The sequence below is a fragment of the Panthera uncia genome, chromosome F2, assembly GCF_023721935.1.
Source record: "Panthera uncia isolate 11264 chromosome F2, Puncia_PCG_1.0, whole genome shotgun sequence".
NCBI lineage: Eukaryota > Metazoa > Chordata > Mammalia > Carnivora > Felidae > Panthera > Panthera uncia.
This window is the reverse complement of record NC_064812.1, coordinates 30,069,961-30,094,877: the sequence shown is the minus strand read 5'-3', so window position 1 is coordinate 30,094,877 and position 24,917 is coordinate 30,069,961. Positions and strand designations below refer to the sequence as shown.

At 37.6% G+C, this 24,917-nt stretch overlaps 1 protein-coding gene across 1 annotated transcript in view; it reads right to left on the bottom strand.

The window, feature by feature from the left end:
- RSPO2 (R-spondin 2) overlaps positions 1-24,917 on the bottom strand; it is a 165,181-nt gene that overhangs the window by 60,775 nt on the left and 79,489 nt on the right. Inside the window, exon 2 of the mRNA XM_049633530.1 lies at positions 23,895-24,083. Coding sequence (XP_049489487.1) covers positions 23,895-24,083 — 189 coding nt within the window. The remainder of the gene's footprint in view (positions 1-23,894; positions 24,084-24,917) is intronic.

The window sequence follows — 24,917 nt, the reverse complement described above, 5'->3', positions numbered from 1 at the left end:
AAAATATTTTTTTGAAATAGACTACAGTTTAAATAATGAAAGTTTCTGGACCCATAAAAAGTAAATAGCAACCTTCACCTTTCAATCTTGGGTCTAACAGGCTTCATGCATTAAATGACCACCATGACGCATCTAAGTCTGTTCCTAAAATGTTTTAAATTTACAACTGGAAAACCAATGCGTAGAAGTCCATAGTCAAATTACACTATCACTCTTTGGGGGAGGATAGTGGGTAAAGAACAATTTGTCACCCCACAAAATATGCATTTGTAATCTTAAATGCTGTGACTTATATTTTAATAAAACTGTCATCTATAGCTGGTCAGTTGGTTCTTAATCATGACCAAAATACATTGTGTCCACAAATTGTTGGTTGTCTTGCTTTTTCAAAAAAGCAAGCAGCCCTTCCTATTAGCTGAATTATTTTTCAAAATAATTATAAACATTCCAAAGGATAAAATAGAACTAAAGGGTGAAGACAACAAAGCATTTATATTAAGAAGAGAAAAGAGAACTATACACTTCATAAATCTGCGGTTATCTACAAGGTCTGAGTTTTCTTTAAAACATGGATTATGCCAATAAGCTTTTTGGCCTAAAAGTTATAGCAGTAAGCATTTGGAAATAATTTTATAAGGTCCTCTGCCCATATTTACTCTTACTTGTAGCTCCCTTTCCTCATTTCATTCCATGCTCCTAATACCAGTTCACAGAATGTGGAATTTCTGAAATACCTATCATTCTATGTAAAAATACCTAAAGAAAATCTTGATTATTTGTCCTCAAATTTAAGGAGAATAAATATCTGATGCATTCAAACTGTAGACTACTACAACCATGAAGCAGCACAGGGTGAATTATAAGCAGTGACTGAGAAAATCTCTGAGATCTATCAGTAAGTTAAAAAGGCCTGTTGCAGGATATATGGAGTATGGTGCAATGACTGCACATGTGTGTATGTATGAAGGAGCCTAGAGAACTTGGGAAAGAGGTGGTGGAATTTTGAAATATGTTAAAAATTATACATTTCTGAATGATCTGAATCTTTAATTTTTTTTAATTTTTATTTGAGAGAGAGAGAGAGAGAGAGAGAGAGAGAGAGAGAGAATATGAATATCTTAAGCAGGCTCCATGCTCAGCCAGGAGACTGACATGGAGTTGGATCCCATAACTTCGGCATCATGACCTGAGCCGAAACCAAGAGTCATATGCCCAACCAATTAAGCCACCCAGGAGCCCCTGAATCATATGAATCTTTTATAATTTTAATGTGTTTGTGTATTAAAAGTAAAACAGAAAAATTTATTTTAATGAACACTGTGACCTGATTAAATTTACAGAAAACAACACTATATTAACATTCTGAAAGAAGTTATTTTGATTTTAACAGGCATTCCATCCCCAATTATGCCACACACAATTTCTTTTCAGAGTTATGTGCATGAAATTATACCCCTTATATGATAATGTTGAACTACCTTAGCCTTCAAAATACACAACTGACCATCTCATCAATATCCTTCGTTTCCATATGTTCAATGGTGCTTTTCCTTCATTCAAATCATTAGGAGAAAAAATATCAAAATATTTATTTAACAAAGCATTTAAACAGAAGCTTTGATTGGCACCAAGTCCTGACATGATCTGAAGCTCCGCTAACCTTCCTGGGTCTCAGGGATCCTGCCACAACATAAAACCAACACAGGCAGCCCACACACTCAGAAGCCTAAACTGAGAGCGCATCAAATCAAATACCTTTGAACCAAAAGCTTTTCAAAGCAACTGTCTCAACCACCTACCCTGCCAGTCTACTTCTTGACATGCTTCCTGGAACCTCTTTATTACCAACTCCAGTTCCATCCACAACCGCCTGTCCCGTTCAGCCACTTCTCCCAGATCTAACTCTTCTGCTTTGGAGAAAACTACTATTTGTAGGAACTTATAGTTCCAGGTTCCCCTCTAGCCTGTATCCATTCTCTCCCAGAAATTTCTTCAGCTTGTGATCTTTAAATAAGTGGGATTCACATCAACCTTATTAATTCATTTATATAAAACATTCTCGTTATCCATAAAAAAATCAAAACAGGTGCAGAAGATACAGAACTACTCGTATTTACCTGAATGGTACAACAGGACTGCTTCCCAAAAATAGCTATTTTATTAACAGTTCAGGAAAATCCTTATGTCAATTTTATAAATAAATGAGTTTTAAAACACCAATGAGATCATTCAATAGACTGATCAACTTTAGAAAACTCTATATGGCTTAAGAAAACAGAGATACCAGAGTTTGCTGAACAGAGGTCTCCATAAAAATCTATACTTTGTCCTTGTTCAGAAATAAGACCCTACTTTAGCCAACTTACATGCTTCTAAATTACAGTGCCTCCTCAAAAATGTAATCCAAGTGAGCACTGCCAATATTGGTTTAAGTAAAATTACTGTCCAAGTGAAACTGTGTCCAAATACAATCTGATGGGGCTGTCATTTGGCAAGGGGAACTTACTCTGGCCAAGAAACAAAAATAGGGTAGGTACCCCTCTCCTGTCCCTCCACAGTACCCACACAGGCTCCATTATAACATTTTTCAAATTACACTGTAGTTCAGTTCAATAGTTCATTCCAAGCATTCCCCAAAAAAGGAGCACATGCCAGGTATTGTACCAGACCCTGAGAATATAAAATTATAATACCCATTCCCTGTCCTAGAGGTGCCAAAGACAGGGGGACATGAGGCACTCACAAAGCACTGCAATATAGCATAGTAGATATTAAAGGCATGTGCTGTGTACATTAGAGGCAGAAAATACAGATCCATTTCTGTTCTGCCATTACAGTTTTTCTTTCAGTCTGTAAATTCTTTGTTTCTAACACAGTGCCGGACACATGGTGGAGTTTTAATGCTTGCCAAATGAACGAACACAAGTGCCATTTAAAAACTCAATTCCTTTATATTTAAAAACCCATTCGAATGCTAGGTATGAGATTGCTTGCACATGCCCTGTAAATATCTGTTATATAGAAAGAAAAGCCATGGTTGCTGGAAAGGAATGCAAATCGTATTGGAAGAACAAATAGTCCAACACCTGAAAACAATTATAATAGAGAACTTAAGTATTCAAGTGTGGCAGGTAACATATGCCATGGAAGTTGGAACCTCAGCTGGGCAGGTTTTAAAGAGACAGAGGGAAGAGTGGAGTCTTGACGAGGGTGACTCCATTCATAATCACACAACAGAAAATTCATATGGCACATGATGAGCCCAATGAAGAGTGGCTTAAATGAGCTGGAGATCAGAAGTGGAAGATGGTTACTTTAGAGTAAATGGTTACTTTGCTGTAAGTGGGGAATTTACTTCTTATTTTACTTTGTTTCAAAAAAGGAAGTTATAAATCTCTTCAACTTTGTGTGACTTCAAGTATTTAAGTCATAATTAAAATTAATAAAAATGAAGTTAGGCTCAAGATTAGGGCTTGGTCTAGCAGAGAGAGAGTCTTGATAGATTCTTGAGCATGAGAGCAACATGACCAAAATGGCAACTGGTTTGTTCCCTGATTTCAACAGACAGAAGCATATAGGGCGCCTGGGGGGCTCAGTCAGTTAGGTATTGGACTCTTGATTTCAGCTTAGGTCATGATCTCATGGTGATGAGATCAAACCCAGAAGGCAGGCTTTGTGCTGGGCATGGAGGCTGCTTAAGATTCTTTCTCCCTCTCCCTCTGCACTGACTGTGCCCACATGCCTGCCCGCCCTCTCCCTCCCTCTCTCCCTCTCTCTCAAAAAAAAAAAAAAAAAAAAAAGTGCCAGAGGCCAGGCATCATGATAGAGAGCTAGAGGCTCAGATGAAAAAGCAATGTTCCTGCATTTCAGGATCTTGGTCTACTAGAAGCAAAGGTACAGCGGCAGGCAATGAGGTAATAATGTGATTACTCCTTCATATATACAAAGGGAGCAGGCAATGAATACTTTAGGAAACTTAAGTTTCCTGAAAGAAGAAAGAATGGAGGTAAGGAAAATCACCAAGAGGCTCAACACTAAAAGGTAATGGTCATAGGAGAGGGAGTTACAATGAACCAATAAAAGTGACAAACTGGGCAGAAGAGATGAAAAACCGAGAGAAACAAAAGATGCACAATTCCCCCCACCCCCAACTTTGGTATCAGCTCTCTCAGGGTTTTGGCACACCAGGAGAGGAAGTTTTGTTTATCTTCTCACCAAAAATCTAGATGACAACAGCCATCTTTTAAATGAATATCTCAGATGGCAATCAAGTAAACAAGAGAATTAAAACCTTAAATTAAAAGCATAGAAAAATCAGCCTTTGTTAAACCCAACTGTGAAAATGTAATTCCATATATTGCAATTAATTATTGGAGAAAGGGAAGCAATCGGTGAGGTAGACAGGACCTCAGACACATACAAATGAACATTTTTCTATTATTTTTTGGTCATCAAGACTGTCAGGTACAGGCTGTCTTAGCACAACATGAAAATCTGACTGCTAATTGTTCAGCTGCCCTTTATTGTCAAAGCACCAGCATCTCCATTCAGAATGTGGCAGATGCTGACACCCACTAGGGGTATTTATTCTTTGGATTGCAGCTGTATCAAAAAGCATCAAGCTGGCCCCTGGAAAACCCCAGCTCGGTATACGCTAAAATTTTAACAGAAATTCAAGGGACAGGTTGTTCCAAAAGACATTCAGAATTAGAATTTTAGCAATTTTTCACATGGGAAGTAGTAAACTGTGCAACTTAATATGAGTTTTTTTTTTAATTGTTTAAATATTTTTAGGCTTCTCTAACAACTTCAAATATTCTTGTTTAACATTCCTTCTCAAAACTTGCAATGGCTTATGTATACTTAACTGAAGTTTTTAAGCTTTATGTTACCAAAGTCATGCGTTTTCTAATATATACTATTGCAATAATCCCATTAGACTAGGGAATGATGAAAATTATGACCTAAAATTTTAAATTACATTTTTTGTAGTATTGCCTAGTTATACACAGCTCATGAGAAGCTTCATGATATTTCAACCTAAAAAAATACATAAATAAAGGACAGACTCAGAGGTTTCAGGACTCAAGTTTTCATACTTACTATTTGAGTGATGACAGAGAAAACCAGTACTACTGAGTTAAAAGAAGATCCAGGGTGGAAGTCTGTGTAAAACCCATTGCAATGGGTTTACGTTAAGATTGCCTTTATTAATTAGGAGAATTAGCACAGGATGAAATTCAACTATGTCAAGTGCAGAATAGGAGACTCAGAACAGGATCCAAAGGCAGGAAACAAGAACTATGTTGAGAATATCATGACCTTTCAAATAGTACAGTGGTTAGCAGATCTGAGGTTAGCATCTTGGCTCATTTACCATTATGTGACTGTGGGCAAGTTGGCAAAACCCTTTGCCTCAGTATCATCATCTATATAAAAAAAAAAAAAAAAAGGTTAACATCAGTCCTATCTTAGGGTTTTTGAGACATTTCAGAAGCTTGATAAAGGCAAAGATTTCAGCACAGTATCTACTGCGTAATTAGTGATCAAAGAATGTGAGCTATCATGAGAGTAAAACTTTACCAAACAGGATAGTCCAAGATGGCAGATTAAAGGAAGAACCAACAAAATACCAGGATACTCCATTTGTAGTAGATATACAGACGCGCATATATATATATAATCATTTTAATAAATATTTATATATTTGCACTACTCAAATGAAAGACATTATCCTGAGACTAATGCCTGTACTCAATATAATGGCTTTACCCTTCCTTTTTCATTTTTATTTTTTTAATGTTTATTCACTTTAGAGAGAGAGTGTGTAAGCAAGCAGTCAAGGGGCAGAGAGAGGGAGACACATAATCTGAAGCAGACTTCAGGCTCTGAACTGTCAGCACAGAGCTCAATATGGGGCTTGAACTCATGAACCATGAGATCATGACCTGAGTTGAAAGTCGGACGCTTAACCAACTGAGCCACCCAGGCACCCCGTGTGGCTTTACACCCTTCTTTAGGCCATGCAGCTAAAGAAACAGAACACAATCATTTGTTGGTTACCTACATGAGAAGTCATCTACTCAAATATTAGGAACCAGGATTTAGGAAAATGGATCTAAATGTAATTTTGACCTTAGAAGTAGGAGAAATTACATCCTCTCTGTGCCCTACTACTCCTTTCACCATCAGATGGGAGGGAAAATACCAGACCTAACCATACCATAGGATTGTTTGGAGCATCACATTTAAAATGAGAACAAAAAGAACAGGTGAAAGGTACCACATAATTTTATCACTCCCTAGAGCTACATAAGCCTACCCAAAATATTGCTATCTTGTGTATCACAAAATATTAAATAGATATTACTAGAAAGGTGCAGGGCCCTTTACGTAAAATGAAGATGTTCAATTTATGAAGGGCACTAAATGTGGTTTATCATTGCCATTGGGGCAGTGACCACAAGGGTTGCAAAATTCTGGCCTTGTTTGTAACTTTAGTCAAATTTTAATTAGATAGGATCAATGGAAATTCATATGTTGTTTTTCAGATATCTATAGAGTTTTACCTTGCATGCCAAAAGTGTCTTATTTCAACTTTAGAGGATACATATGCTATCAAAAGTATTTTGTTTTCCTGACTCATTTTAAAGTGTTACAATAGTTCATTAAAAAAAAAAAAACACACACACACAAAACCTTGGGGCACCTGGGTGGCTCAGTCAGTTACGTATCAGACTCTTGATTTAGATTCAGGTTATCATCTCAGGGTTTCTGAGATCAAGCCCCACGTCAAGCTCTGTGCTGACAGCATGGGTCTGCTTGAGATTCTCTCTCTCTCTCTCTCTCTCTCTCTCTCTCTCTCTCTGCACCCCCCCCATTCATGCTAATATGTAAATAAACTTAAAAAATAAATACCCAAAACTCAAATTGGGAAATATATGTTGGTAGATGCATTCTAATATTAGAATGTTTAAAAATTATGTCTGGCCCACCCACAGAAAAAAATCTGAAGAAACACTGATGTTTATGTAAAATCATGCAATCAAACAATGAGGAACTATAAAAACGTTGGCTTCACTTCCTGTATATTCAAGTGATGCATATTTGAAGTATTCTCAAAATAACTGAAATTAAAACTTGGACACATTTACTGAGAATACAAAGGCAGGTGTTTAAAGGGACTTTTTTTTTTTCCTATTTAAAGCAAATGAGAGGGGAGGACAACTATCTCAAATGGAAGGAATATGGTAACAATGAAACAATTGTAAAAATCATAAAGCAAATTCATGTCTCTTATCAGATTTTATTTTCCTACCAAGTAGCAGATCTCTCATCTTGGTTACACCTTGTGTGCCTTTCCCTTTTTAACTTGTCAATTTTTCATATTAAGGTGGAACCAGAGCAGTTTATTATAAACTTCAGACCTGAGATTTAGTTGAACTTTTCCAAATGTTGGCAAATACACCTCTGTCCACCCAACTAAACAGCAAAGTATATGGAAGCTAACATGGGGTTGCTCTCCACTCAACCCTTATTCAAGGAAAACAAGAATCTCTTAATCCCTTCACACTCCAAATAGGCTAGAGCAAGAAACATCAAACTTTTCCTCTAAAGGGCCAGATAGTAAATATTTTAGGTTTTGTGGGCGATGCAGTCTCTGTCTAAACTACTCGACTCTGTTGTAGATCAAAAACAGCCATAGACAATATGTAGTGCATGGCTGTTTTCCAGTAAAACTTTATTTATGAACACTGAAATTTGAAGTATCATTTTTGTGTACCACAAAATATTGTTCCCCCTTTGACATTTTTCTCAACCACTTAAAACTCTTAAAGCTATTTTTTACAAGGGCCCCCCAAAAAGCTGGCAAGCCAGATTTTGCCCATGGGTCATAGTTTGCTGAGTCCTAGGCTAGAAAATGATTGAAATCCATGGGCACATTGAAGGAAGAAAGAACCAGGTTTCATGTTTAAAACACCAAATGGTAGCATGTAAGCTTAGGGAGGCATAATGATGTCTTAAATACATCATCTGGTGTGTACATAATACAAATATCAAGTGAACAAGACGCTGCTGGAATTGAATTATCTCAACATGGGAACATTTGTACTTCCCTGGTTTTCGTACTATATTGATAAATCAAGAAATAGGACTCCTTAGGAGTTGTCAATAGATCAAAATTCCATGCTGCCTTTAATAAGCCTGTGGTTTCTTGACTACATATGCATTGACTAGTCAGTGAAGTGTTAGTTGGAGAGAAAGAAGGGAGAAAAATTTTACCAAACAATGCATTTTGGTTAAAACCTGCATTACAGTTATGCCTCCTGATATACAGGCTGATATATTTGCCCAACTCTGTGAAGGTAGCTTTGTTAGTTCTGCTTATCCAGTTTGATTACAATAATAGATAGTTTCAGCCATGCAATGCAGAGGCTGCAAACCCTCGGGCTTGCCAGTGGACTCCTCAGAACTGCTTACTTGCTCCATAAGTGGGGATAACACTTCTTCTGTCCTAGGATTTCCAGGAGCAAATGAAAGGATGGATGTGAACACACTTTAAAAGCTTAAGTGCTAAGTAGAAGCTTTGTTTGCACAAAGGAAAACAGACCACAAGGTAGCACCTGCCTTTAAAGCAGAATGATTCTGTCAAGCTTGGGTCTAAACTGAAAGGAGAGGCTCATTCAAGAGAACTACAAACTCCTAAGAAAATTAAATGTAAGTGTGAGAAAGAAGACTTCTTCTGTTACGTATCAGAGCAAGTGTTTTAGGACCCTAAATTAAAAATTTTTTAAATCTTCTGTTAAGAGTCCTGAAAATTACAAAGCCATGTTACAAACTACAAAGTCACAGAGAAGAAAATAAGTATTCTAGCTCTCAGGCTATTTGATATAATTTGGCTTCCAGAATAAATAGAATGAGTGCTCCATGATTTTTCTTTAGAGGGTTGTGTAATACGATCAAAGCAGGGTGTGCTCACAAGGTGCTAGAACATCACTGCTGTGGACCAGCATACGAAACATCCATAGTGTGAAGTGAAATCACCATTACTGTCGCTGTTGATGGCATGTCTGCTGTGGTCTGCTTCTTCAAATCTTGATGGCTTAGCCACACCGGGGCTATAGGTCACAATGATCTAAACTAAGATGGCTCTGGGGTGCCTGGGTGGTTCAGTTGGTTGAGCGTCCAACTTCGGCTCAGGTCACGATCTCATGGTTTGTGGGATGGAGCCCCGTGTCAGGCTCTGTGCTGACAGCTCAGAGCCTGGAGCTTGCTTTGGATTCTGTCTCCTTCTCTTTCTGTCCCTCCCCACGTGTGCTCTGTTTCTCTCTCAAAAATAAGTAAATGTAAAAAAAATAAATAAAATAAAATAAACTAAGATGGCTCCGCCTTAGCCACAGAAAGACCACTGTGATCTTCCAAATCTCAAGTTTAAAATCCTTCAGCAGCTTCCCTTTACTTCCAGGTTCAGTTCAAACCCTTGATTTTAAAGCCCAACATCCCTCTGTCTGGACATATCCTTCTACTTCCCTTGCCTCATTGCCATGGTACCTTTACCCTGGCAATGCTGAAGTTTCCTCTCAACTCCCCATGCCCTCCCAGCATCCAGGTACCTGAGACAACAATTCTACTCTCATGGTTTTTCTTACATTCATCATAATCCTCCCGTCAAATGAAGATCTCATGAAGAAAACAGAACATGTCTTATTCTATTCTGCATCACAGGGCCTAGCATAGGTGCTTGACATAACACTGGATGACAGGTATAGCTGCCAAATGACTAACAAATCCATTAAATTTGTATCAGCTTAAAATAAATACCGAAACGGAGTCTGCCTTGTACATTTTAATGCAATAGCATGATTTTGGTATAAAAATACTTTACATTATAAAGAGCTCCATTTCCGAATTAGGCACCAACTGATTATATATGGTGTTGAAGCTCTTAGATCTTTTTTTTTTTTAATCTTTGTCTAAGAAACAAGAAGTATGCATATTCCTTAACTGTATACCAAGTAGAAATGAGCATTGCAGGGAGATAGGATTTTGCAGAAACTAGATTTAAAATATATATAAAGTCACAAAGAGACCAATATGAAAATGGTGACTGCCAACAGTAAATATTACTCAGTTTTTTTTTCATAGACTTATGACAGTTATTGGAACTAGAAGACTATTGCCCTAGACCATACTATGTAACTTGTGTAAGCTTGCAAAGCTAGTTACTTTTAGAGCTCAAATCAAAGCTGAGTTCCTTCTAATCTAGTGCTCTTTTAAAGATGTGATTTAAGGGAAATATCAATCAAAACCACACTGAGATATCACCTCACGCCAGTCAGAGTGGCTAAAATGAACAAATTGGGAGACTATAGATGCTGTAGAGGATGTGGAGGAACAGGAACCCTCTTGCACTGTTGGTGGGAAAGCAAACTGGCGCAACTGCTCTGGAAAACAGTGTGGAGTTTCCTCAAAAAATTAAAAATAGACCTACCCTATGACCCAGCAATAGCACTGCTAGGAATTTACCCAAGAGATACAGGAGTGCTGATGCATAGGGGCACTTGTAACCCAATGTTTATAGCAGCACTCTCAACAATAGCCAAATTATGGAAAGAGCCTAAATGTCCATCAACTGAGGAATGGATAAAGAAATTGTGGTTTATATACACAATGGAATACTACTTGGCAATGAGAAAGAATGAAATATGGCCTTTTGTAGCAACGTGGATGGAACTGGAGAGTGTTATGCTAAGGGAAATAAGTCATACAAAGACAGATACCATATGTTTTCACTCGTATGTGGATCCTGAGAAACTTAACAGACCATGGGGGAGGGGAAGGGGAAAAAAAAGTTAGAGAGGGAGGGAGCCAAACAATAAGAGACTCTTAAAAACTGAGAATAAACTGAGGGTTGATGGGGGGTGGGAGGGAGGGGAAAGTGAGTGATTGGCATTGAGGAGGCCATTTGTTGGGATGAGCACTTGTTGTATGAAAACCAATTTGACAATAAATTTCATATTTAAATAAATAAATAAATAAATTCATATTAAAAAAAATAAAGATGTGATTTAACCACAAATTGATTTCTCTCTTTAGAAGATAAAATCTAATGTCTTTAATCCTTAGTGGGATTGAAAACACTTAAACTGACCATTTCAGAAAAAAAATTGTCAAAGAACCTGATATTTTTCTATATGCAGGTTTGTAATTGTGCATAGTAGTTTCTTCTGTATTCCATGGTTTATTTTTTAAGGAACAATATGACAGTATCTCAGTCACTGGGGTCACACTGTTACTGGATAATTGTGCAACTCTGGGGAAGTTCTTATTTAGAAACCTCAATATACATATTTTTGGTGAGGGTTGAGAGACAGGAGGCAGAGAGAGTGAGAGAACTAACCAGGTCTCTTCCAAATCTATATAACAATAATTTTTTTTTAATTAAGGGAATTTCTACATGCCTGACAGAAGCCTTGTAGGGCTGTGAACACACACACACACACACACACACACACACACACACACTCATTCTGATCAGTTTAAGTACTTATTAATTGAACAAAACATCCTTTTAAGCACTATTTGAAATGGCTGTTACTATTTGTTTTCTTTCGCACAACACATTAAAAGCTACTACTTTCTCTTTACTTGAACTCCACTTACAAAATGATGAGACAGGAGAGATTTCACAATACACCCAATTACATAGAAAAGTATCACCCAATTACATTCATCATCATCTATCCTCATCATCATACTAAAAGAATAATAAAGACAGTGAAAAGGGCTGTCACATGATGAATAGAAGCCTACCTGGTTGCTTCACTGTACCACCAGCTTCCTAATGATCATCAAGAAGTTAGTGTCTTTACTGTTACAAGATTTTATTTTTTTAATATGAAATTTATTGTCAAATTGGTTTCTATACAACACCCAGTGCTCATCCCAACAGGTGCCCTCCTCAATGCCAATCACCTACCTTCCCCTCTCTCCCACCACATCAACCCTCATTTTATTCTCAGTTTTTAAGAGTCTCTTATGGTTTGCCTCCTTCCTTCTCTGTAACTTTTTCCCCCCTTCCCCTCCCCCATGGTCTTCTGTTAAGTTTCTCAGGATCCACATACGAGTGAAAACATATGGTATCTGTCTTTGTATGACTTATTTCCTTTAGCATAACACTCTCCAGTTCCATCCACGTTGCTACAAAAGGCCATATTTCATTCTTTCTCATTGCCACGTAGTATTCCATTGTGTATATAAACCACAATTTCTTTATCCATTCCTCAGTTGATGGACATTTAGGCTCTTTCCATAATTTGGCTATTGTTGAGAGTGCTGCTATAAACATTGGGGTACAAGTGCCCCTATGCATCAGCACTCCTGTATCCCTTGGGTAAATTCCTAGCAGTGCTACTAGGAATTTACCCTTACGAGATTTTAAATATTAAAGGTAGTTAATAGGAATGTCTTCATTAAATATATAAGTACTTTCAATTTTTAGCTTATATGTCCCATGAACTTATAAAGGAATGCCTCTTTAGAACAAACCAAAAAGCATTTCAAGAATGCTTGAACAAAGAACATGGGTTGTCACTAGTCAGACACACATTCCACTATCAACTCTGCTAAGCACCAGTGGGTGACTTTGAATGAGCTGAGCTGCTTAACTTCTCTAGGCTTCCCCCACCCCTCCCCGTTTACTTGCCTCAAATAGTCAGGTATATGCATAAACTGTGGAGAAGATTTAGCCAAAAAGAAAGTACTAAATAAGTGTCTATTGTTAGTAATAAGTTCAAGGTGTCTTTTACAGAAGAGCAACTAATGTTATAGAAACTGCTCTCCTCTCAGAGACCCTGAGTCACCTAGGATTCATATCAATTATTCAGTTCATATGTAGCGAGCACCTTTTAGATGACAGGCCCTTGACTGGCTGGCCTCAGGCAATTAAACTGTGGCTCTGTGGAGACCAAGCTTGGATACAATGCCCTGAAACTAAAGTCAATTAACAAATGTTTTGTTTTATCCCAATCATAGGTGCATCAAAACCTAGCCAGCTCTCCTGCAGGGATGGAATTTCTTAAGAAAGCATAAGAATCAAGAGACCTAGCAGGTGACGACCTCTCAATTAGCTTCTGATAAGGGGGCAGCAGGGCCATCCTCACAGTCCCTCCCCTAAAGAACTATTCTTTAACTTTATCCAGTTATGGTCAGTTTATTAACTGGCTGGTAGCAGCTCTTATAAAGGTGTAAAAGCCACTTCAGCTAATCAGACTTTCCCAGCTGGCAGTAACCTGTTAACCAAGAGAACATGTTTTCTGCAGAGCAGCCTGTAGGTCAAGGTTGTTTTTTGGGAAAGGAACCAGCTTAAGAGAATGCCTTATCAAAGTGTGCCAATTAAAAGTGATGACCTACCCTCAACCCTGCTCAAAAAAGACAGATTCTAAAGCTTAACAAATAATGCGTTTTGTGATTTTATTTTCTCTAAGAGCAGCAGCATGGAGTAGTTAAAGAAACATGGCTAAGTGAAATAAATCAGACAGGGAAAAGCAAATATTGCATGATCTCACTTATATGTGAAATTAAAAAGAAAAGAAAAAAAGAAAAAAGAAAGAAAAAACAACTCATAGGAGAAAAACAAAAACAAAAAACATCAGATCTGTCGTTACCAGAGGTTGAAGGTAGGGTGAGGGGGAACTGAATGAAGGTGATCAAAAGGTACAAACCTCCAGTTGTTAGATAAGTAGTAGGGGTGAAACATACAAGGTAATGGCTACAGTTAATACTGCTTTTTGGTATATGTGAAAGGTGTTAAGAGAGTAAATACCAAAGATCTAATCACAGCTCATTTCTTTTCCTTTATTTTTTGTATTTACATGAGATGATGGATGTTAACTTATTGTGGTAATCATTTCACAAGATACATAAGTAAAATTTTGCTGTACACCTTAAACATACACAGTGCTATATGTCAATTGTATATCTCAGTAAAACTGGTTTAAAAAGAAAAAAGAAACAGGCATTAGAATCAGAGAGAATCCTTTGATATTTGTCTTTCTCTGACTAATTTCACTTAGCATAATACCTTCTAGTTCCAACCACTATATGCTAACTTGGATGTAAAATTAAAAAATAAAATAAAAATAAATAAAAAATAAATAAAACAATTAGAGAGAATCTTAGATCTCATTCTTAGCTCTGCTTCATAAGCATGTCCTTGGGTAGGTTTCTGAACCTCTTGGAGCTTCAATGGTAAAATGTAAACACTTACCTACATCACAGGGTTGTTGAGGGGAGTGTTAGAATAGCCATTCCCACCAGAAATTTGAGGAGAGGGGCTGACTAGAATAGCAAAAAGCAGTAACTTCTGGAGGCAGTTATAGAATCACAGAATATTAGAGCAATGACCTCCTAGCCTCCCCTAATTTTTAAAGATGAGGACACTGGGACTCAATATGAACTTCACCTATCATCAAAGAGTAAGTTAGGACACCTGACTGACATGTAGCTCAGGAGCCAGCTGTGGACAGAGCGATCAGAAGGGTCCTCTCGGTCTAAGTAGTCACCATGATCCCTCTTCTTCTGCCCATAAACCCTCCCCTGTTTCTTCCTTTCATAATATGACCCAAACAATTGTTTACAATTCTTCAATTCATGGAGTGCCAGGGTGGCTCAGTAAGTTATATGACAGACTCTTGATTTTTGACTCAAGTCATGATCTCAGAATTCATGAGTTCGAGCCCCACATTGGGCTCCATGCTGATAGTGTGGATCCTGCTTGGGATTCTACTCCCTCTCTTTTACTCTCTCAAAAATAAACATTTTTAAAAAGCTTCAATTAATATGGAAGCTATATTTCAATCAGAATCTTTTGCAGTACCTGTATCAACAAAATCAAAAGAATAAATTAGACTCTAAGATACCAGACATAATTATTAATTAGAACACTCAACATGCCAGAATACATAAAGTAATGGAAATCTCAGAAGAAGGAAGAGCAAGTCATGAGAAAGTGGGGAAGGCAAAGACAGGAGCCTGAGAAGGAAGGATTCAAGAGCATTAGAAGCCTGGCTGAAAGCCAGTGTATTCTATTTCATTGTGATCAGCTTAGTAGAGTCCACGAACAGATACATTATTACTGATTATGATATTGATAATTAATGATTGATGTGGAGAAGGACACACATTTCCTCAAAATATCCTCATTATGCTTAGGTGGTACTAAAACTGGTCTTTTACTAAATACAAAGTGGCCTATTCCATAATCAGTGATGGATGGAGACAACATAATTATTACATTGCAGCAATTTTCAAAGGCTAGTTTCTGACCCGGCCAAGTCAGCATCACCTGGGTATTTGTTGACAATATAAATTCTTAGGCACCATTTCAGATCTACCCAATAAGAAACTCAGCACATGGAGGAAAGCAACCAGTGTTTTAACAGGCGTTAAACACAAAATGCCCCCTAGCTCTTCACTACCTTGCCACCCAGGCTAGATGGCAAAGGCAGAAGAAAATAAAGCTAAGTTCCACTGTTTCCACAGTCTTCCAATGACTATTCTCACCTTACTGCTAACATGTCCCTTCTCTGACCTCTTCTGATTCTGTGATACATCTACCCTATTTGTCTATTGTGCTTTTGCAGCATTTTGGGTAATAGTGATTACACAATACCACTGTCTAATTTGTATCAATTTCACAAGCAACCCAGTTGGGTCCTTAGTCCATCCATAGGCATCTTCTAAATAAAGACATTCTTAATTTTTAGTTTTATTTTACTTCTCATATAATCCCCCAGACACTGAGATCACAGTAACATATTTGTCAGAGATCTGCTTCTTTACAGATATTTAAACACACATCATATGGACTTTATGGTTCTCAGAGTCAATATATGCATCCTGCTCACTTATAGTTCATAGTTATTCAGAGTTGATTAAAAACATTTTAAACACTTCTGTTCATTTTAAATACCTAGGCCCTTTTCCTTTAAAAAAAATTAATGTTTATTCATTTTTGAGAGACAGAGTGTAAGTGAGGGTGAGGCAGAGAGAGGGAGACACAGAATCAGAAGCAGGCTCCAGGCTCTGAGCTGTCAGCACAGAGCCTGACTCAGGGCTTGAACCCACAAACCAAGAGATCATGACCTGAATGAAGCCTGAGGCTTAATCGACTCAGCCACCCAGGTGCCCCACCGTTTTTCCAAATGCATCATTAAACTTCATGATTCAAGAATGGCAGGTATTTTTAAAAGTACTCAAATTTGACATGCAGTAATTCTTTAAAAACCCTTCAACACTGGTCTTGCAGTTCACAAATTAAGGGATGGTTACATTTAACTGCGAATTTTCTTGTATGTTCTAAATTACTCATTTTTAAACCTATGTCATTTCAAAAACATAATGCTAACATTCTCTTAGCCTAAAACACATTTTTACAAAGTGCCAAAGAGAAGGGCAGAATCATCAAATACAGAAGAAGGAGCTAAAAACAAAAGTAGCAAATTCTCTGGATGCAGATCTCATTTCTGTAATTTTTTGTTTACAAATTATTTTTGAAAATACACTGCCTCTGGCAACAAATGTATATGTATTTTCTTATACATAAAAAGTTAATCCTTTTCCTGCCACTTCAGCATATTTCTGATCCCCTTACTGGTAAATGAATAAAACAAATGCTTGACTGATAGGATATAGATACTTTATAGATTTCTGATTAGACAAGCCTTTCATCTAAGGCTAGTTTTCCCACTTAGGTCTTGGATCCTATGTTCTTCTGTCTCCTCAGTGACCTTGTTTCTTCAATCATTCCCCTATTTCTCCACCTCATATGGCTCTTTCCCATTCAAGTCTCCTTCCACCACACACACACACACACACACACACACACACACACACACACACACACACTCTCTCTCCTAATTCAAGAGCCATCTTGCTATCAATAGATACTTTTCAACCAACAATCACCATGTCTGCTTGCCTAAGGTTCCATGTGCTCCCTCAAACCAGAGCAATGAGGACAGTGCCCCAATAGTAACAATGAAACTCCTCCCATAAAGGTCAACAGTTCTATTGTTTAAACAATATCTCCCCCATTGCTGAAATCCATCCAACCTTTAGAAAGTGTATTTCACTCAGTTTAGGAAATTTCATCCATAAAGTAAAAATACCACAATTTTGTGTTCAAGATTATAAATGGAGAGTTCAATGGATTATCACAAAATGGGCAACATATGCAACCATAATACAAGTCAAGAGGAATGTTAGTGCCTCAAGAACTTTTGTGAGGTCTTTGAACAATCACTCCCCTCTCTTCTCCCTCAACTACCATCTTGACTTGTAACCAAAACACATATAAAAGATTACTCATGATCTCTGTTAGATCTATATTTTCTCATTTTATTTTTCAAAGAAGCATGCAGAGTAGGTCATAGTATTTTCTGCCAAAGACTAAGTTTAGAGTTCCCTTGAGAGCTTTGAATGCTTACATCTAACTGCCCTTGGGGTACCTTTCCCCAGGATATCTCATACCACTTTGAACTCAACATGTCCCAAAACACCCATTCTCCACCATAATGGCCTTTCTTGCCAGCACATATGTACCTTCTCTTATTCCGTACCTTCATAAATTCACTACCCAACTTCCAAGCCAAAATCATAAGAGTAATCTCAGTCTCCCTTCACCTTTAGTCAACATCCCATTCATTATCAAGTCCTGTTGATTATCCCTCAATATCTCTCTCATTCCCGTTTCCACTACGATTACCTTCATTTATTCATTGAATAAAGGTGTTGAGCCCCACTATGTGTCAACACTGTTCTGCAGATCGTAAGCCTGTACTCAAGCCAAACAGTCTTAAATCCCTTCCCCTCTTGGAGCTTACATTCTATTGGGAGAAGTGAATAAAACAGGCAAAACCTTGAGTATGTTAGCTACCCATAGTGCGGAGGAAAGAAGGGAGGAAAGGAGGGAGTGAAAGAATGAGGAAAGGGGGGAGAGATAAAAAATGAAGAAAGGAAACATTGGGAAGGAAAGTTAACATTTTAGACAGATTAGTCAGGGAAGGTCTGAGGAGGAAATATCTATTCTCATTTCATTTTTTTTAACCTAGATTATTGCCCTTGCCACCTTCATTGCTGACTTCCCTTTAACTCACATTTCATTCTGCCAAAAGAAAAATATTTCCTCTTCTTATTCCCCTACTTAAAATCCTTCACTGACTACTTGTGGCTTTAGGAAGGTGCTTAAACCGACTAACTTTAGCACAAAAGGTCTGTCAAACTCAGTCCCCGCCACCTTAACTATCATTTCTGGTTATGCAGTGGAACTGGACTCAATCACCTTCCTTTTTGCTTAACAGTGGATGATTTTCTGTGTGTCTCCACACCTTCAAGTGTGCTTTTCCTTTCTTTCTTACCTAGAATGCTTAATCCTAACAATTCTGAAAATGCCTATAGTCTTTATAAGGGTCATCTCCCCCATTGATGAAATCCACCCAACCTTCGGAAAGTGCGTTTCACTCAGTTTAGGAAACTTCATACAGAAAATAAAAATAGTATGACATCCTCTGCACGCTTCTTTGAAAAATGAAAAAATATGTATCTAACAGAGTAATTGGTAGCAAACAGAAGCAAATTAGCACCCTTTATCACATCCCCACCCTGAACTAATTGATTACTTGTCTGCCTGCTCCACCGGAATAGGGTTTCTCAGCCTCAATGCTACTGATGTTTTGGGCCGCATGGTTCTTTGTTGCAGGGGGCTGTCCTATGCCTTTGTCTAATGTTTTGCAGTATCTATAGTCTATCCACCAGCATCCCTTCAACTGTAATAACCAAAAATATCTGCAAACATTACCGCATGTCCCCTAAGGGGAGAAATTACCCATGGTAGAGAACCACTACACTATACCATAAGCAACTCAAGGGCACCAACTAATTATGACTCATTACCGTATCGATAGGTAACCGGTACAAAATCCAGCACAAAGGAAGTGTTCAATAAACGCATAGAAGAACCACAATCCTGACTTCTAGTACCACAGATTAGTTTTAACTATTTTCACAATGTATGTCAATGTATCATTTTATGACTTCCTTCATTCAACATTACATTGTGAGATTTCTCTATATTGCTGCATGTTGAGGTAGTTCATTCATTTCTTTTATATATTTTCTTTTTTAATATGTTATGCATTTTTTCAATGTTGTGTTGCTTGGACATTTGGGTTGTTTCCAATTTATAGATCTTTATAAAGGATCATGAGAATCTTTTATATGTGTTTTGGTTACAAGTCAGGATGGTAGTTTTGTGGAGGCAGAAGAGATAGGAGTGATTGTTAAAAGACCTCATAAGCATTCTTGGGGCGCTAACATTCCTCTTGACCTGTACTGCAGCTGCACAAGTTGCCCTTTTTGTGATAATCCGTTGAACTCTCCATTCATAATCTTGAACATAAATTTCTTGTGATATTTCATTTAAAGTTTTTTAATCACTAAGAACAAGAAAGTTTTGCAAACAGAAGGAAAAAAGCCAGAGATTCTGGTAAATGTCATATAATGCCAATATTCAGGTAAAAAACAAATGAACTTCACCTTACCAAAGAAAATATTAAACCAAAAAATGCATTTTTTTGTACTTTTTGTAAATAGCACTTATTGTTAGACGCAAGGGCAAATGTCTGCTATTAGTTAAGATGTGGACTGGTGCAACTTTTCTAGAAGGCCATTTGGCAATATATATCAAAAGTCTTTAAATATGTGATATTGTTCCATGTTAATCTTAAAGCTGAAAACATGTTTTTATGTTTAAAAGTTTATCATATGCAAATCAGATAAATGTATAAAACTAAAGTGTGTATATGAGAGACTATATAAGAATATTCTTCATATTATTGAAAAACTAAAATCAAATTCTTAATAGGTGATTAAATATATTAGGATATATCCACTCAGTAGGATATATGCAGCCATATTTAATGACATTAACATAATGTTCAAAATCCATTAAGTTGAAACAAGTTACAAAATAGAACAGGGGTACACTTGTAAAGGGAGAAAGACATAAATATACATAGAAACAAAAGTTGAGGGTAGAAGCCAAATGTTAACTTTTTTTATCTTTGAGTGTTTTTTTTATTTTTGCTTTTGCTGTTTTTTTAAGGCCTATGTGCTTTCTAAGCTTTCTACAAAGAATATTTGTAACTATCTAAGGAATAAAGTTTTTTCATGTAAATGAGTTTTTCAATAAATGAGAAAAAAGTAACGAGAGAAATATCACCTAACACCATCAGAGACAATGGCAGCTCTTAGTGTCCTTGAGTGTATATATTTTTCATAATATGCTTCAAATGGATACTGAATTGGTTTTTAAAAGCATGTCTGGCTTTATAAGCTCCATACTGTATGTACCAAGAGGCCACCTAGCCAACATTTCATAAAGCAAATCTTCCTTCTGAAGATACTGCTTTGCAATTAAAATCTTAAAACAGATGTGCTAGGAAGTTTTATAAAGCTACTGTGCTTGGGGCACCTGGGTGGCTCACTCAGTTGAGTGTCCACCTCTTGATTTTGGCTCAGGTCATTGTCCTGGCAGGGTCATGAAATTGAGCCCAACATCCAGCTGCATACTAAGCATGGAGCCTGCTTGGGATTCTCTCCTCTCTCTTCCCCTCTGCCCCTCTCCCTTGCTTGTTCTCTCACTCTCTGAAAAAGAATGTTTTTAAAAAGCTACTGTTGGGGTGCCTGGGTGGCTCATTCTGTTAAGTGTCTGACTTTAGTTCAGGTCATGATCTTGTGGTTCGTGGGTTTGAGCCCCTCGTCGGGCTCTGTGCTGACAGCTCAGAGCCTGGAGCCTGCTTGAGATCCTGTGTCTTCCTCTCTCTCTGCCCCTCCCCTGCTCACTCATGCATGCTCTTTCTTGCTCGCTCGCTCTCTCTCAAAAATAAATAAACATTAAAAAAAAATTTAAAGCTACTGTTGCTTGAAGTATAATTTTTTTCTCTACTGTAGAGCAATAATTGCTTAATAAAAAGTGGGTATGATTTCAAATTCTAAGTCTGTAACAGCTTTTCCAATTTAACTCTGTCTCATCCTCTGAATACAATACAAACAACAATGGAATATATGCAAAGTATGGGGGAAAAATCAAATAATTGGTATGAAAGAATCATGGCCATCCAAAGTCACATAGTGAGAATTAAGAAATAATTTTCCACTTTCACTTTGATTCACAGGAATCTTACTCATAAGCCCTTCCAGCTTGTACCAGATAAGTAATGATTTCCTCTAAGTCAGTAAACTGCAACATCGATTACATTCAGTTACAATAAGTATAACCACAGCAAACCCATTCTCACATGGAAATTCTCTTTCCAAGGCTGATTTACAGTCACTGCTCTCCTTTCTGAGAAAAGGGATAAACTTAGCCAAAATGTGTTTGAAGATATATCTGTTGATACACTATAAAGTATTGCTAAGGTGGCTATCCATACAGGTTTGCCTGGGACAGTCCTGGTTTACAACAGTGTCCCTGCATAGTTATTATTAGCAGCCCCTCGGACTTGCCAATGTCCTAGGGTTGAGTAACACATTACATTGTCAGGGTACTGTCCATACACAGACTCCATAAGTGCTAGGCCTAGAACTTGGAATAACTGCCTGGAGCCATCTACACTCTTACCTCATCTTCCTTGTGCACTGATGGTATGGAATGAAAAATGCACCAAATATTCAGGAACGCAAATCCTGCCCCCTCCCACCAGGTGGTCTAATGCAATCTGACTAGGACTCCCTTTTAAGGTAAACCTATCATTCCATGGAAGTTAAAAAAAACTATGGCAGACAAATTACTAGATAGCCCCCAAATCAAAAAATTAAGGAAAGGTACATACTTGAAAAATTAGACAGTCTGTTGTCAGAGGTTGGGAGTTCTGTCTCTGTAATTGTTAATCCAAACAATTCCATAAAATAGAAGCAGATGCGAATTTTCACTGAGCCTATGTATTTCTATCTCTGCTAATGGAAAATTATTCCAGAGAGAATTCCAGAGAGGAACTACTATTCCACCTAGAAAACCTAGGACCAAATTTGATTCTCTTTTCACTCTCTGAAATTAGTTTCTATGTCTCCTTGATTCTATTTTTTAAAATCTCTGGAATTCATTACCCACAGACCTTTCATCAGAATGTGATTTCTCAACTGTAACTGTTACAGTAGCCTTCCTCTACTTTCTGTCCTTCTCCAATTCATTGCCCCCACTGACACTAAAACTATCCTGAACAAAGCAACTTCTTCAGTCCTCTCCTGCTTGAAACCTGTAGGTAATATCCAGACTCCTTGGCACAGCATTCAAGTCCTTTATCCTTGCACTCCAACCTCTGTCCCTTTCCATTCTCAGTTCCAACCACATCTCCTACTAAGCCCATCCAACTCAATGGTTCTTATCCAGAGATAATGTATTATAGATTGGACTAATCATCCAGGAGGTGTTCAAAAATGTCTGGGTACATTTTTACTTGTCACAGTGACTTGAGGGCACAAAGACCATTTCATGGGTAGGGACTGAGGATACTAAATGTTCAGCAATGTAGATTAAATGGCCTTGCCAAAATACCAACCACATCCCAGATGGGACTTATTGTTCTCCAAGCACATTATTTTTACACATGTGTGTCTCCTTCTTTCTAAAATCTATTTAACCTCCCACCATTAGTTCTGCCTTCTTCCAAAATAATATTGTCCTCGGATGATTCAATTCAAACTCTCCTCTAATCTAAAGGCCTTGGCTGATTTAATAGCCATGTATACAGTATTAATGGGAGGTAATTAAATTACTCCCCTAACATACTGCTTGCTGATATAGCTTAGTGTACTGAATTAAAATTAAACTTTTACCCTTTTGTCATTTTGTCATTTCGCTCCATGTTTTGTTTTGTTTTTTTCCTTATCCTCTCTATGCCCTAACATTTAAGCTCCTTAAAGAAAGGGATGTTCTTTTGGTATGTCATTCATTTTTTTTTTTAATTCCAATTACTACTATTCACTTAGAAGTTGAGAATCATTTTATAAGTGATTTTTGGATTAAAAGATAAAAATCATTCCTGTATGACTATGTATAGAATGCCATTCCTTAATACTTTTTCTAATTGTTAAACTTAGAACTCAGAATATTCTAAAATGAACTAAATATTTTAGTTAAATCTTTTATTAGTAATGGTGCTTTACAGAACTATTTAATATAATGTATTATAGATTAAACTATGGATTACAAACTCAGATAAAAAAAAGAGGCAAAAGGGGCGCCTGGGTGGCTCAGTCCGTTAAGCGTCCGACTTCGGCTCAGGTCACGATCTTGCGGCCCGTGAGTTCGAGCCCCACGTCGGGCTCTGTGCTGACTGCTCGGAGCCCGGAGACTGTTTCAGATTCTGTGTCTCCCTCTCTCTCTGACCCTCCCCCGTTCATGCTCTGTCTTTCTCTGTCTCAAAAATAAATAAACGTTAAAAAAAAATTAAAAAAAAAAAGAGGCTAAAAGAAGCCATAGACACTGTAGTAAAGTGGAGACAATGTTCCCAGTATAAAGACATTTAAATTCTTTGGGGATTTTGTTGTTGTTGCGCTAAGTATGCCTTATACAGATCTTCTTAACAAGCTTATGTTGGAGATGCTTGTTATACAAAAAATACTTAAATAACCTAAAAATAAAAAGTGTGTATGCAATGTACTTCTAGACAAAAGATAAAAATATTCTTATCCTACCCCCACTGAATTTTAAGTTAAAGATTGCACTATTTCTGTAGCATATTAAAATTACACTTGTTTTTAGCCAAAATTTTCAATTTCGCTCCCCCCAAGTTTCATAAACAGTAAATAGTAGACAAAAGTCAACTGCTCACTTGCACATCTGTTCATATCTGGGGCTCGGTGTCCATAGTAACCAGATGGACAGGAATGCAGGCATTCTCCATACTGGCGCATGCCTTCTCTTCGAAGAAAGAAGAACAACTTCTGTTGACATCGGCTGCACCCGTTGTCCTTTGAACAAGACAAACAACCCTTGCAAATGGGATTTGATACATAACTAGCTGTAAGAGAAAACACAAAACACACATTCAAATAGAAGTATGATCAGACCTCTGGTCAATACAACATGCTGAAGAGACAAGGGTCTCTGGTCCTACTCTAATCACATAGAAATGTGGAACAAAATATCCACTCCCAACCTGAAAAAAACAAAAACAAAAACAAAAACGGTTAATACACAACCAAACTTAGAAACAAAGAGGAAACTCAGAGGTAGGGCTGAAGGTCTACCATGGCCTGTGGAGATGTTAGACCAGACAGAAGCAGACCTTATGTCAGGGTCTTGAATCAAGGCCAAGAAATATGCACATGAAGACCAGACACTTGGTTCTCCTTATGTAGACTGGAGTTGTGAGGGCTGTTTGCACATGAAACCAGTACTAGAAGCCCCTGCCCTAATTTTCCAGAGAAGATTTCAACCCCAGATTAGGGGAATAGAGTGGGTGAGCACAATAGAGAGAAAACATAGCCCATGAGGCACAAGAACCCCCAAATCCACAATATATCCAAGTATGGGATACAAGTTCAAACTATCAATCCGGTGTCAAATAACTAAATCAAGAGGCTAACATAAAAATGTCAATCCAGGAAAACCCACAAAGTAACAAATATCAAACTACCTTATAAAGTTTTCTACAATCCTGAGGCCTGGAACTTGCATGGAAAACAACCTTCACATCAAAATGAACCAGTCACCGGGCGCCTGGGTGCTCAGTTGGTTAAGTGGCCGACTTCACCTCAGGTCATGATTTCGTGGTCTGTGAGTTCCAGCCCCGCATCGGGCTCTGTGCTGATAGCTCGGAGCCTGGAGCCTGCTTCTGTTTCTGTGTCTCCCT